Source organism: Taudactylus pleione, unplaced genomic scaffold (assembly GCF_031769625.1).
Source record: "Taudactylus pleione unplaced genomic scaffold, aTauple2 ptg000314l, whole genome shotgun sequence".
In the NCBI taxonomy this organism is placed as follows: domain Eukaryota; kingdom Metazoa; phylum Chordata; class Amphibia; order Anura; family Myobatrachidae; genus Taudactylus; species Taudactylus pleione.
This window is the reverse complement of record NW_028284715.1, coordinates 792,386-809,042: the sequence shown is the minus strand read 5'-3', so window position 1 is coordinate 809,042 and position 16,657 is coordinate 792,386. Positions and strand designations below refer to the sequence as shown.

General features: G+C 42.4%; 1 protein-coding gene across 1 annotated transcript in view; it reads left to right on the top strand.

Moving 5' to 3' along the window:
- The first annotated feature begins 909 nt into the window (after positions 1-909).
- Positions 910-16,657, top strand: part of LOC148510583 (pituitary adenylate cyclase-activating polypeptide type I receptor-like) — a 137,984-nt gene continuing 122,236 nt past the window's right edge. The window contains exons 1-2 of the mRNA XM_088442550.1: positions 910-924; positions 1,093-1,195. Of these exons, the coding sequence (XP_088298676.1) occupies positions 910-924; positions 1,093-1,195 (118 nt within the window). The remainder of the gene's footprint in view (positions 925-1,092; positions 1,196-16,657) is intronic.

Here is a 16,657-nt window from a genome sequence, read left to right as displayed (position 1 = left end):
GTAATACAAATTGACTAAGCCACTTTAAAGGAGGATTGCATGAGATCTATCTCTCATTTTTTCTAAGTGTCTGAGAAATGACTGTAATTTTAAACACTTTATGCATTATTAAAGGATAAGGCTCAACGTCAGTCCAAATTACATCGTCAAAGTATAGTTTGTGATACATTTTGACACGATGGCTACAAATCTATGACACACACAGGAAAACATTATATAATTGCCCTTCAATCCTCTGGAAATACGTTTTGTAAGTAACAGAGAGACAGGGACATTGGGCGATTAACAGTTTTCTTCTAAACTTGCATTTTGCAGAAAGTTTAATCTGTGCCTTGTGCATGCACGGTGGGATTACATCTTGTAATTCTAATTAAGAATGGAAGTGGCCACAATGATTACAGGTCATTCTGTTATCTGCAGTAAAAACATGGTACTTTTACGAGCCTGTTTTATCTAGCCTTTGTTATACATGGCACGGCTACTTTGTACAAACTGTGATACATATTATCATGTAGGATTTGGACTTAGGACATCGTAATGTACCACTGAAGGAAGCCGTAACCTGTATTCACTTTTAAAATCTACATCGGCTTATGGACCAATTGCAATTTATATACACATATACAGTATACACACATATATTACACACACATAGATGTCACACATACAGTACATTACACACACTCACACACACACTTACCTTGCAGCAGCTACGGTCAGGTTGTAGATGGCGAAGGGACCAGGCACCATGTCATTAGGCCCCTCGCCCTAGTGGCAAAAGGCCACAATTTGTGGGTCATTTGGGAGGGCGCAAGGCCAAAATGATGCAATTCTAATGGAATCATATCATATTGGCTCCGCCTCCTCTTCATTGATCTGCGAATCGCTGCATTTTTCCGCGAGGTGGCGATGCTTAATAACAAGGTGCCTGCTCTCATGTCTGTCAGGGGGGGTTCTGGATACTCAGAAACCCCCCCTGCGTGCGCCACTGAAATCAATAGCATGTTTGACATCCTAGCCCACAGAGGTGTGCTGGACCTGAAATAAGGGGAGAATAGCACATTTCTTCATAGGAAATATTTCTATTTTCAGATTGCCGCGATGCACCCATACTGTATTATAAAGAAGGAGGAAGAAGCCTGCCAAGAAAAAATAAGGATCTATGAATCTGAGATGTGGAACAACTCTATGCCAGGTTAGTTGTATCTATCGTTTACATTGTGTAATGTACCATCCTGTACATATCTGTGGAATACTAAAGGGACACCAAGAGATCTCCTGCAAATATACTACAACATGCTATAAATATAGCACTATTTGGTACGCAGTCCTCATTTTATTTGCCACAATACCTGTGTAATAAGTACTACACTATATTATCTCTTTCGCTTATGGGCTTGTATGAGCCCCTCTAAAGTTATCCAGCCGATGAGATCCAGAGTCCATTCCGTTCAGTGTGAATCCTGTAAATTGGAATTCAGATAAGCCTTAACGTTCTCTCTTTTGGTACGCACATTTGATTTGAGCACCAGTTGTCATTTTGTTTAACAATATTACACTATCAGGCGCACGTCTCTTTAACCGTTTTTCAGGACTTTCTTCTCCATCTGCCAAACGGGACTTCAAAAAGACTGCTGCCGCTTTTCAATTCAAGGACTTGTGAATTTTTATTTATTCATCACATTATTTAGTTGCACTTTATATACACACTTATCATTTTGATACAATGTATAACAAATAACTTTCTGAGGGAAATCTTTGTTGTGCACTGACCTTACACACACTTTTACCTAAATACTCCTTAGGATTAGCTGCCTCTTATTTTCCCCTATTCACTAAGCACCTTATCACTTCTAATCATATTTCGGGAGTGCATGGCTTAGGAAATAAAAGATCTGACCTATGTAAAATAATCTTTAATGAGGACACTAGTCTAAACCAGCCTGAACGAAATTATGACATAGATACGTTCTTTTGGGATATTGAAAAACTCCTAATCAAAGAAACCAAAATCTGGTGGGACATTAAAGGCCTGAAATATTCTATGAGGGACAATAGAATTCCAAGGGGCCTTCGTTTAACTAAAGTCCTCAGCTTTGGCCAGGACAACCCATTGTTTATAGAAAGATGGGATAGTATCCTTCATGAGTTTTCTATGAATCTTATGAAATTAATCATCGATGAAAAGAAAAATCAATTAGAGAACATTGAACAACAAATTAAAACCAAGGAAACGATCTTCCTGCCCCATAAAGAGAAAGAGAAAGAGTTCAAAGCTAATGCAATAGCACTTCAGTGAAAGAAATTGGAGAGAGCTGAAGAAGAAGTCATTAGAATTAAAGAGAAAACATTTATTAGAGATAAGCTCGATTATGAAAACAATAAAATTAAAAACTGGAGTTGCTTTAAAAATAACACAAACTTAAAGACCAGATATAAGAATGACAATCATACCTATAGTGAGTGGAATATACCCCCCAAAAAATTCAAAATATATAAATCCAACCCAAGTCCCCTGGATAGAGAGGGACCTTTACTCAAAAATAGATTCACTGCACTTGAGAGACTTGACCCTAACAGTGACAGTAATTTTTGTATCCCCTACTCCAACTTGTTACCAAAGGAGAACACAGAAAATAATTATGTTCAAGGAGCAATCACGCCTGGCATCCCCTCTAAAAAGAATATACATAGAGGAAGAAGAGCAGGATGTAGAAAGAGAGCCAAAAAGAAGGAACCCATACAGACAGTAAAAAATCCAACAACACAGGACATTTTTAATGTCTCAGATCATCAATTATCAAAGACAGAAACATCCCTTCTCAGTAAAGGTCTTAACTTTGCACCTATTCAAAAAAGCAACAAGTTCCAAACCTTCATAGACCTTAACAAGTTTATTAGAAAACTTACTTTAAAAAGACACTTTGTTCACAAAGACACAGCAATAGTTTCCAATTATGTAAAGCTTTCATCTAAATCTGGTCTTAAACCAGTTTCTAAATACTACCCCCTAGAATCCAAAAGTAGTAATATTACATTATTTATGAGATGGCTAAAAAGGATTTGATCGATACTCACAATGATGTACCTATAAAAAACAACCTTACATACCAAGAAAGACAAGCCTTGAGAACTCTTCAAAACAATAAGGATCTAGTTCTAAAACAAGCTGAAAAAGGAGCTGGCTTAGTTATAATGAATAAATCTGACTACACTGAAGAAGCTGTCCGGCTCGTAGGAGATCAGAATTCATATAAACCCTTCACTAGAGACCCCACAGAAAAGTATGTAAATTCTTTAAGAGACATATTAGTGAAAGGCCTACACATGGATATATTAACAAAAGATGAATATCAATATTTAATGCAATCCAGTCCGATCATTCCAATCTTCTATCATCTACCAAAGATTCATAAGGATATGAAAAATCCACCAGGTAGACCGATTATAGCAGGTATTGACTCACTAACCTCGCGTATATCAGAATACCTGGACATATTCCTTAATAAGTATGTAAAAGAGCTTCTCTCATATTTGAAAGAAACCACTAGCCTTTTAAACCTGATGCATGGAATGCATTGGGATAATGACTTTATGTGGGGATACTATTGATGTTCAGTTTTTATATACTTGCATTGGCACCCCACAGGTATTGAAGTACGTAAAAAATAAATTAACCAAGATCCTGTTTTAGACATCCAACATAAACAATTTGAGACTTAATTTCATTTATTTTAACTATTTTACATTTTTAGATCAGTTTTATCTACAATTATGCGGAACTGCCATGGGCACGATTTTTGTGCCCAGTTACGCAAACTTTTTTATGGATAACTGGGAATCTGAATATATTTATGGGAAGAACAGTTTTAAAGATAAAATACATCTATACAAATGATACATTGATGATATTATTATCATATGGAAAGGGGATGAAGAGGTTTTCAAGGAATTCATGGAGTGAATATAACCTTAATTTCAACCAGAAACTTCATAAAATATGTGGATACAAACAGTTGCCTTCACTGTGGAAGAGGACATGTCAAGAGCTGGAAGGATAACATCCCATATTCACAATTTCACCATATTAAAAGGAATTGTAGTAACAAAGAGGTGTGTTCGAAACAACTAGATGTCTATGCATAGAAATTTAAAGAGCGTAACTATCTAGAATCACTCATCTCTGAGGCTATATCTAAGACAGAAGCTCTACCAAGAGAGGATTTGCTACAATATAAAGTCAAAAAGAATAAAAAAAGGACATTGTCCCATTCATTACCCAGTTTAGTAATGATGAGAAGAGAATTAGGCAAGTTCTGAATAAACATTGGAGAACCTCAAAATGGACCCCATTTTATCTGATGTTTTACCCCAGAAACTTACTATTACTGTATATTTAAAAAAGCAAGAGACCTGAAAGATATCCTGGCTCCAAGCATGCTCAAGCAAACTAACTCTACTAGAAAAGACCTCATTAAATGCATTGGTTCCTACAAATGTGGACAATGCAACATGTGCAAATATCTTCACCCAAATAGAAAAGCTTTTTTGAATTCCAATGGCTCAAAATCATATAATATGAAAGAATTAATTAACTGTAACACCTCTTCTGTTATCTACCAACCCATGTGACCTGAAATATGTGGGGAAAAGCAAAAATAAACCTAAAATATAGAATTCAGGAACATGTTAGAAAGTTTGGACACTCAGTGTCCAAACATTTTAAGACAAACCATGATTCAATTTATATTTAACATATAGAGGGATTGTGCATGTTAAACTGGGCTTAAGGGGTGGAGACCTTGCGGTAAAACTTTCACAATGAGAAATGTTCTGAATATTTGAATTGAACACTATTTTATCAAATTAAAGTTTTGAAATAGCCCCTTTTCTATAATTAGTGGTTTTCTGAACATGTTTTTAAAGCTCTCTTGCACCTATCAATCTCATGTAATTTTATGCATTTTTAAATATGCATTTTGATGTGACATGAATACTGTTGTTTGTTGCTTTTAGAGTTATTTATGGTCACATCTTAAGTTTTATGCAATTTTAGGCTTCTGCATTTCTGTCACATTTTTATTGTTTTTCTTTTATTGGAGTCCATATATTTATTTTAATTGGTGTCATCTGCACCTTATCCTTAACAAAATGGCTGCCACTTGTGTTGGGGATATTTTGGGGTTAATTTGCTCTTATCTAGTGTTCATGTTATTTTATTATACTTTGTATTTTATTTTCTGTATATCTGTGACAGTTTTCTTTTACGGATGTTTTATAGGAGTATATATAGTTTTATTATTATTTATTCTAAACTTTTATTATAATCAAAAAGACGGCCGAAGTCATAAGCAGTGGTGCTGCAATCTGAAAAGTGGTCGCCTCTACGATAACCCAAAAGATGGCCTCCACCTCATTTATTCAAGATGGCCACCACCATTGGTAAATGCACGTTCTCAACCCAAAAAAAGTCTGCCGCCACACACAGATATATCCTTCATTATTTGCTCCCTATTCCCGACCGCGATACAGAGCAGCCCTACATCTGCACAATGAGAGCTACAGGACAGGGCTGATAACACGGCCACCGGTAACAGTGCATGCGCGGTTGTGACTATACGCCTCAAAGCCTTGTGGGACATCGCGGACGTCAGGAATGATGTCAAACAAAATGGCCACCATGCACTGCGCATGCACAAACGCCATTTTAGCGCTAAATTCAATCACAAACCTCCCCTTACATGGGGGATAAATAGCAGGCACTCCAGAGACCCAACATCACCCCTGAGGAAGTCCTTATAGGACTAAATGCGTTGGGACCGCTGACCAAGGATCTCCATTTGTGGACTTTATTACCTATGAGGACTGAGTTACCTTTATAAAAGATAAGCATACCTTTTATTTAATTTTATGTTTCCTAAACTGTTTCCCTTTGGTATTGAATCCAAAATAAAAACCCTTGTAAAATGTGCTGATGGGGGATCATTTGCATTTGATTTAAAGCTCGCTGTGCACTCATTCTGTACATATCTGTGGAATACTAAAGGGATACCAAGAGATCTTCTGTAAATATACTACAACATGCTATAAATATAGCTATTTGGTACGCAGCCCTCATTTTATTTGCCAAAATACCTATGTAATAACTTAAGTACTACACTATATTATCTCTTTCGCTTATGGGCTTGTATGAGCCCATCTAAGGTTATCTAGCCGATGAGATCTAGAGTCCATTCCGTTGAGTGTGAACCCTGCAAATTGGAATTTAGATAAGCCTTAACGTTCTCTCTTTTGGTACGCACATTTGATTTGAGCACCAGTTGCCATTTTGTTTAGCAATATTACACTATCTGGCACATGTCTCTTTAACCTTGTTTCAGAACTAGTTGTATCAATAGTTTACATTCTATAATGTACCATTAAAAAAAGAATAATAATTGTACATACTGTATAATATAAACAGTTGTTTGCAAAGCCTCTATTATCCTGACTATATATAAAGCAAACAAGCAGAAGCAATGTGAGGATCATTTTCTAATGGCAGACCTATCCATGGCAAAAAGACAAGTGGGATGTGAAATAACGATTTTGTCCATTTTAGGACATCGCCGTTGTCAGTCACACGTCTCACTTCTATTTCATTCATCCATTTGCTTTTCTTAAAGGTATCAAAACAATAAGTGAAACATCATATTAGGAAGTATAAATGGAACTTGAGTCTGATCTTTGTTTCTGGTAATTTGCTCTAGAACAACTTAATGATAAACGGCAGAATTGAGTCATTTTCTTTTGCTGAAGAAGTGAATGTTTAGTCCTGTTACTATGTATTAGCTCATTTTACACAATTGTTTTCCATTTTGCCGGATTACCAGCACTGAAGGTTATTAGTGAAGTACTTAATAACTGCTAATTCTTGCACCGATTCACCTTGATGGTGCGCCCAGAGCACATGCAGGTACATGCCTGCTCTCTGCACTACCCTGCACACGTGTTTCTCAGAAGGTTGGAATAATATAAGTGCACAATGCAGGAGTGTAAACGCTGCTTCTCAGTTCATCTAACGTACCCCTTTAATGCAAACCTTTGTAATCAAGTAAAAAAAAAATTCTTTATATATTGCTCTATGAAGCCTTATGTATAGCTTATATTAAATGTGGAATTGTCTTTATTACAAGCATTAATCTTGTGTATGTATGCATGTATGCCTTTGTATGCAACAGCTGTGCCAAATTATGCTAATGTCGCAGGAGACTAGTGTAAAAGACCCCTGTAGCCGGCATTGCAGATCCGAGCAGGGACGGATTATAGGGAGGGTGACAGGGGCAGTCGTCCCGGGGCCCCCACACACTGTGTCGTCACCAATCCCCAAGATGAACTGTTTTTGTTTGTTTTTTTCTGCAACGGAGCCACCTGCCGCGGCCCACGGTTAAACCCCGCCCCCGGATTTGGCTCCACCCCTTCTGCTGCTGCTGCTGGCCAACGTGCCTTTCCCTGCCTCTGAAACAGTAAGTCATGTATATGTGTACTCATTCAGACCCGTTCGCAAGCGCTTGAGTGCTCGCAAGCGGGTCGATGTTGGGCCATGCGCACGCGCAGTGGCCACACTGCGCGTGCGCAAGCCCCGGAGCGAGAGAGAAATTCTCTCGCTCCGGGACTCACTACAAAAGTGGCGGCTGTCGATGGTGATCGACAGCTCGCCCCGTTTTGTAGGCGGAACGGGGGGTGGCTACACAAATGGAGGCGTTCCCGATGGAACACCTGCCGTTTTGGGGCAGCCCCATTGACATCACATTCTAATAGAGCTGAAAGCTCACTGGGGCTTGCGGTAGACGAAACCCTACCACAAGGGTCTCATCGCAAGCCCCAATGGTCGCGATGGTCTTGACCATTGCGACCATCAACCTGGCCACTTGCTAAAGCTGTGGGTGATCACCCACAGCCTAGCAAGCGGCCAGGAGGCCGGATCACAAAATACATGCGGCCGCCCTCATTCAGAGCGAGCGCTCTCATTTTACGAGCGCCTCTGAATGAGGTCCTATGTATATATTATAAGTATATATATATATATATATATATATATACACATGTGTGTGTGTCTATATATAGTGTCTATATATATATATATATATAAACACACAAGAGAAACCTCAGCGCTAATGAGCCAGAGAATCAAATATCAGTGCGGCAGTAATAAAAAAAGAGGTGATTGCCAACCTCACAAGCTTGAAAAAGGCTACAGTGGTAGCCGAAACACTTTGCTGCTCTCTACCAGCTATTGGAGCTACTCCCCATTCAAGACCAGGCGCTACTGACACATTGTTGCTGATACATTGACTTCTGTGAGACCTGTTCACAGCTGAGCCGCTGCTGAGACGAAAACGGGCTCCCCCTGCCTACAGCACTCACCAGTGTCCACCCCAGACGGGGATTACTTCCACGTGACTACTGGTCGGAGGTCCAGACGGACGTCAGTATAGAGACAGATACTGATGCCGACTGCGGAGGGGCAGTGTGCTGCAGCGCATCCAGCCGTGCCGGACACAAATATTCCTGGCTTACCCCGCTGAATCACGCCGAGCCAGTTTAAGCTCAGTCTCCTTTGACCATCAAGGGAAGGCACGGTTTTATTCACAGGTATCCACCGTTTGTTCCTTATCATCTAAGTACCCAGCAGAACATTGTGTGACTCTTAACCGTTCACAAGGGTACTTATTTGTATTCTATATACAGATCTATTTCTGGAACATATGCTCAGCCTCTGTATTTACATCTGAGACTTGTCACATTGCCTCTGTCTTTGATATTATTGACCAGCATCATTTCAACGGGCTTCTTAATACTGATATTGCTGGAGAGAGCTATCAATTAGCTATAGGCTACACTGTTGCTTTATATTATTGCAATTTGCTACAAGGGTTTATAGTCACCTTTATTTAGGGATATGGTGTAGCCACCACCTCATCTATTTTAGGAGATTGTGTTATAGATTATTGGAGCCTGATCAACTCCCCAATTTGTATGATATACGTTTTCCTGCTTACCACGTTTTACATGAGCCAATTAGCAGTGGTCTATGTCATATATTTTTATGTGCTTATATATGTGTGTTTTTGTTTATTCTTTTAAGGTATTAAACTTTATTCATTTATACGTTCCAACATTAATATCAGAGCGGAGTTTTTTCCTTCATTATATATATATATATATATATATATATATATATATATATGTGGTATGTGTGCTTAATGATCTTCTGATGGCAAGAGACAGAGGTGATTTTTCAATCTTAATCCTTCTGGATCTCTCAGCAGCATTTGAAATTTTGGACCATGGGATTCTAATTGAGCGCCTGAAAGATTTCTGTGGACTGGATGGCACAGTCTTTAGATGGTTCAAATCATTTCTCACTGGCAGGTCACAGACAGTTTCTTCTGGAGTAAACTCTTCATCACCAGTGTCACTTCCATGCAGTGTCCCACAGGGTTCTATACTATCTCCCATGCTTTTTGCAGTATACATGCTGCCACTGGGTGAAATAATCAGACGTCATGGCCTGGTTTACCACTGCTATGCAGATGATACACAACTGTACCTGTCCTTTGCTCCAGGTACAAATGACCCAATAACAAACCTAAATGACTGCCTAGCTGAGCTTCAGGAGTGGATGAGTGCCAGTTGGCTGCGACTGAACCCTGATAAAACAGAGGTTCTTATGATAGGTCACAGGACAGGGCTACAGCATAGCCAACCAACAGGACTTATGCTTGGGGGTTCAGAATTACAAAACACTAAACATGTGCGGAATCTTGGTGTTGTCCTGGATAGTGGCTTGACACTTAAACATCACGTATCAGCCACAATCAAATCCTCATTCTTTCATCTGAGGAACATAGCCACAATCAAGCACTTAATTCCCTCAGAAGATCTGCCTAAAGTCATACATGCATTTATATCATCACGCCTAGACTACTGCAACGCCCTCTACCTCGGTCTCCCAGCAAAAGAATTACACCGCTTGCAGATGGTACAAAACGCAGCTGCCAGGCTATTAACCAACCAGCCCCGTTCCAGCCACATAACACCCATTCTCTACTCCCTTCACTGGCTGCCTGTCAGATGGCGAATTGCTTTCAAGACTGGATTAATAACTTACAAAGCCCTTCATGACCATGGCCCAGGGTACCTGAAGCAGCTTCTGATTCCCTACTGTCCCACTCGATTACTGCGATCCGTTGACGAAGGACTATTAACAGTACCTAGAATCTCATGGAATTCGTCTGGGGTCGAGCTTTCAGTTTTGTGGCTCCAACCTTATGGAACTCACTTCCCCGCACAGTTCCAGAGGCCTCCACTCTAGAATCCTTCAAAAATAGACTCAAGACTCACCTATTCACCCAAGCATTTCACTAATGTCCCTTGTTTAAGCTTATTTTGTATTTTGTACTGTAAATGTAAAGCACTTTGAGTCCTTTAGGAGAAAAGTGGCTATATAAATAAAATTATTATTATTATTATTATACATGTGCGTGTGTCTATCTATATATATATATGGGCCCCCACATTTGTTACCAAGGGGCCCCCACAGACCTTGATCCGGCTCTGGATCCGAGGGCTACGTTCGCATTGGATCTACAATTGTGACATTTGCTCGTAGCATCGGGCATAAGGAGGAGCCTATGACTACTCAGAATGGCCGCCTCATCTACGCTGATGAGTCCAGTAAATGTGCATCGGAAGACGCAGTCATTGTCCTCAGCACTCCCACAGCACTACCACAAAACGGAGGCGACACGGCTGTCAATCAGTCTGCGGCATCCGGGGCACTGTGAGTGATGTCGCAGAATGAGATCTGAACATGCGCAGTGACGCTTCTGAGCAGATCTCAAACCATCGACGATGTACGTTATCATCGGAGTTTCGTACATCTCTGAATTAGGCCTATCGTTCAAAATGCCCCAGGAAATAAACTTACTTAATAAACTGTGACATTAGAGCATAAGATGAAATCTGATCTCAGCCGGCTCACCGCTAATGCCAATTCAAGTTCTTTTGTGGAGCGGACCGTGGCCGTGTGCCGTTCTGCCCGGCAAAGGACCAATAACGCCCCTCCCCCTCCCTTTTTCATTTAACTAGTCATATTTAATTTAGTAATAAATTACCTTTATTTTGTTGTTAAAATAAAAACTTGAATACAAAAAAAAAATCTCTGCACTCCAGGCAGCACAATTAAAGGATTTACAGGATCACTCACCAAGTAAACTGCACCTACCCTTAGTGGATCTCATTTTGTGCCCTGCAGTACACCTTTGTGTTTGCACCGATGCACATCGATGGTTTACCAGGGCACGTAAAGCGCTTCCACTTTGCGCTGTGAAAACGCTACATGAATTTCCAACTTCCAAATTTCAGTGAGGTGATATTGGGATGATCCTTATTACATTTGGCATGTTTGTGTATGTGAAGCTTTTAGTGAAATTGCTTGGAATGCACCTAGAAAAGCATTTCTCCACCAAAGCCATTTAAATTTGACTCATTTGATGGGGAATTGCATTTGCAGATGCACCCTCTGTAAAATGCCTCCCAACTGTCCTAATTTTAAGGGGATTGCCCCAATTTGAGGTTACTGTTTCATGATCAGGACATTTGTCCCGATTTGCAGGATGGGTGGGAGGTATTCTCCTGCTGCACACAGATCCTCCTGTAATATCCCCCTTATGAGGCCGGTTCAGCACAGAAGTGGTGCCATTATAGGGTCTTTGTGTAGGCGATACAGTTTGTCCTTTTTAAGTATATTAACAAACACCTAATAAAAGTCAGTTCACACTTCCATCACTAAGGGGCCTATTTAGCAATATTATTTTTACAAATACTGTGTGTAATATGAATTTGGGGCACAGATATGTGGTATATTATCAATTGGGGCATTACTGTGTGTCATATGAATTTGTGGCACAGATACTGTATGTGGCATATTATCAATTGGGGCATTACTATGGGCTCTATTTATTAACATTATCTTTACTAAAATAAAGTGATTTCCACCCTTTTCACATTATTTAGTATCCCATACATTTATTAAAGGGCACTTAGGATAGTTTTCATGAAAAACTACTCTATGCCCTTTAATTTGCATATTTTTAGTATGCAGATCGAATTTCTCATACTTGGGAAATGTGATCTACCTGAGATTTACGAAAAATTAATTGTAAAAAAATAAGTGGGAAAGCCCTGTGATAATAACGCCAGCTTCAGGGGGCAATTGTAAAAAAATACCGGGTGGGAGTCCTGCTATAATAGCGCAATCTGGTGATGGCGTTATCAGGGGTTTCTACCCGGTCCCTCGACTCCTGCGCTACTCTGACAGGCAAAGCAGAGTCGGGAACCGTCCCCTGTGATCAGCTGTGTGGTCTAAGTAGACCACAATCTGATTACTGGAAAAAAAAAATAGTTAAAAAAAAACCACTTACCTGTTTCCAGTGAGAAGCCTGCAGAGGGGACTCATTTGCTTTATTGCAAGCTCTGTCCCTGCAAGGGATTTTTGATAAATTCCTGTGATATTTCCTAAAATCACAATGCAAATTTAGGTGATAATGGCCCCCATTTATTAACGAGTGTTATCACCAAAAAGAGTGATAATTGTCGCTGTGTATGATAAATGGTGCTCCAGCCAATCAGCTCCCAACTGTCATTTTTCTGACAGTTGGGAGCTGATTGGCTGGAGCACCATTTATCATACACAGTGACATTTATCACTCGTTTTGGTTTCACTAAATGACGTTGGCTTCTTAACACAAATCTTCCTCTAAATGCACGAGTCTCTAATCAGAAAACAGATGTGTGTTATTTATCTTCTCGACTGAATGACTTGTGGTCGCTAAACGCCCAGACTTGCAATGTCCCAATTAGTTGTGGTAAGTAGTGGGTAGGTTCCTCCTAGCACCTGATAGTTGGGACTGGTCCTGATAAATCTCTCACCTGACTTCTCTGCTCCTATTTACTACACTACGAATTTCAAATGCAGATTGTAGTGTGATAATTTCACCTAAATTCGCATTGTGAAAAATACAGTGAGAGTTTGTCTGCGCTGACGTTGGCCAGCGCAACCGCACACCCCCGCGGCTGCCCCCATGCGATCGCATTCCCCCCCAGCTGACACTTACCTCTGTGATCGGTGAGGTCTCTCCTCCAGTCAGCTGGTCGCTGGGGCTCCTGGTCTGTGACCCCGGTCAGCTGTGCTCTAAACTGAGATGCCGGTTTACAGCACGGCTGACCCGGGTCACGGTGCAGGAGCCCCGGCGACCAGCTGACCGTAGGAGAGAGCTCACCAATCAGCGGGCCCCCGGCTGCAGGTAAATACGTTTTTTTAACTGTTCTTTTTTTTTTGCAGTGATCAGTGTGTGGTCTATTTAGACCACACAGCTGATCACAGGGGGCCGGCATCAAGCTCTGTTCTGTCTGTCAGAGCGGAGCAGGAACCAGGGAATCGGGGGGATCCATGCTTAACGCCATCTCCAGATGGCAATGTTATAGCAGGGCTCCCACCCGGTATTTTTTTTACAATTGCCCCTTAGTAAATTTCAAGCAGATCGCATTGCCCATTACAAGCATGAGAAATGCGATCTACTTGCTAAAGAAATGCGAATTAAAGGGCTCGGACTAGTTTTTCATGAAACTACTCCATTTGCCCTTTCATACATTTCAAGTGAAACTAAAATAATGTGAAAGTGGCGTGAAAAAAACACCCTTTTTCACATTATTTTAGTAAAAAAGATTCCTTATTATCCCTGTGTGTCTGGTACTGTTTCTCTATCTCTGCTGCTATATTTTTGTTGCGCCCCTTCCCTAACTGCTGTTATCTGTCTGTTCCCTTCTTCAGCTTCCTTATTATCCCAGTGTGTCCATCACTGATGTCACGCTCCGGCCCTTTAAAACCACTTTCTTACCTCTCCTGTCTCTGTCCAGGCTACCAGTGAGTTCCGCTCATGCTATGCTGTGGAGTGATGCTCTGTGCATCACTCCTGGATAGCACAGAGGTCCGCTCATGCTGCACATTGCTCTCTGCTGGTGCTGAGGTGTGTCTGTGCCACACATGCCGACATTGTGGCTGCCTCCTCCAGGAGGAGGCAGGAATAACTGTACAGCATGGGGGCGAGGAGCTAATTCAGGTTCGGAACGGGGGCATGACTCCGCAATCGCGTCATCGTGGCCACGTCCCCGCCACACAATGCCGAGATTACCAGCACCGTGCGGCCGGGGGGCAGGGCCACGGTGACGCGATTCAGCGTGAAACGCATTATCGGCTCCACCGGACCGCCCACTTCGGCACTTACAAGCCGAAGCGGATGCCAGAGGATGGGGTGTGCCTGGGGATGTGGAGCCGACCGGGAGACTTGCCCACCTTTCTGGGGGGGGGCGGGAGCGCAACCCGATTTTCTGGAGGCTCCCGACCTTCCCGGGAGAGTAGGCAAGTATGGTCTGTGCTGCTCCTGCCCCTTCCACTCAGTGTCCTGTCAATGAGCATGGAGATGACCAGACCAGCTCTAACGCAGCTTCCAATCCCTGGGGATCCTCCCCCTATAAATTCCGTTTCCTGACTGGCCTCTGTTGCCTGTACAGAATCGGTATGAAATACTGACGGAGGAGATGCCGGCTGTCAGTACACTGTCAGCGGCATCCCAAAGGTTGGAATCCCGACAGGGGAATGGTGAGTACTGTTCCCCTGTCCTATTTACCCCCTAACCCTCCTTTTATGTACCCTCATACTAGAGATGAGCGGTTCGGATTCTGTGGAATCTGAACCGCTCCGAACATTGGGGATCCGAGTCCACCCGAACGCTGTTCGGGTGTTCCCCGCCTGACTCAGATCCCCGTTCAAGGCCGAGCCGCAACTCCCTGATGTCGGATTCTTGCGAGAGAATCCGACGTCAGGGCTCCTCTACTCTAGTGTAGGGCAGAAGGCTGTGATAGCGGTCTGCACTACACAGATCAAACACACAGCCGCCAGCGGCAGCTGTGTGTTTGTTATAGCAGCCAATGAGAGTCAGGCAGACTCTCATTGGCTGCTGTACGGAGGGAGCCGGTTGGAGCTCACTCATGAGCTCCGTCTTCCGGCTCCCTTCTCAGCGTGTGACAGCAGAGCAGAGCAGAAAACGGCAGGGTCGGGGATTCAGGTAAGTTTTCTTCTTTTTTTTTTTTATGCGTGTGTGTAAGGGGGCATTAATGGGGGGTATACTACTACTGGGAGCATGCTAGTGGGGGGCATATTACTACTGGGGGCCTGCTAAGTGCGGGGCTGCTAATGGGGGGTATACTACTACTGGGGGCCTGCTAAGTGGGGGCACTACTACTACTGGGGGCCTGCTAGTGGGGGGCATATTACTACTGGGGGCCTGCTAGTGGGGGGCATATTACTACTGGGGGTCATATTACTACTGGGGACCTGCTAATGGGGCACTTCTACTACTGGGGGCCTGCTAAGGGGGGGCATACTACTACTGGGGGCCTGCTAAGGGGGGGCATACTACTACTGGGGGCCTGCTAATGGGGGCACTTCTACTACTGGGGGCCTGTTAATGGGGGCATACTACTACTGGGGGCCTGATAAGGGGGGCACTACTATTACTGGGGGCCTGCTAATGGAGGGCATACTACGGGGGGGCATACTACTACTGGGGGCACTGCATAGGGGGCCCTACTACTAAGGGGACTGCATAGGGGGCACCACTACTGGAGCCACTGTGTAAGGGACACCACTGCTGGGGGCATTGTATAAGTGGCACTACTACTGTGGGTATTGTATAAGGGGCATTACTACTGTGGGCTTTGTGTATAAGAGTCACTACTGTGGGCATTGTGTAAAAGGGTCACTACTGTGGGCATTGTGTAAAAGGGGCACTACTGTGGGCATTGTGTAAAAGGGTCACTACTGTGGGCATTGTGTAAAAGGGTCACTACTGTGGGCATTGTGTAAAAGGGGCACTACTGTGGGCATTGTGTAAAAGGGCATTGTGTAAAAGGGGCACTACTGTGGGCATTGTGTAAAAGGGGCACTGCTGTGTGTCGTAACATAAATAAGAGACACTACTTTATGGTGTAATGTGAATCAGGGACACTATGTGCGGTGTAACATGAATAAAATTGTGCACTGTGACTCCTAGGGCCGTAGCCCACTTTGTAAACAAGTACTGTGATTCTGCTGGCCGTACCCCACTGGGTGGGTGCACTACTTTTCATTTCTGCCACTGCTGTGTGGCAATGTGTCATAGATGTACTTTAAATTGTGGTGTCTGTGCCGCTGCTTTGTAGCTTAGTAACCAGTCAGCTCACTGCAACCTTTGGCCAATAATGTTGAAAACAATATTATAAGCTGTGAGGTAGTCTAAATTGACTATAAATGACTGGAAATTAATGTTATTGAGGTTAATGATACTCTAAGAAGAAAAAAAAGACCAATTTATGTGATATTAGCTTTTTTTGTCAATTTTTGTAAAAAAAATCCAAATCCAAAGTCAGTCACCACAGTTTGGCAAATCCAAATTCAAAGCCGGACGACGAATTAGAACCAAATCCAAATCCGGCAAAAATGATCCGGCGCACATCCCTACCTCATACTAACCCTCCCGGCAGAGCCAGCCCTAGGCATAGGCAGAATAAGCAA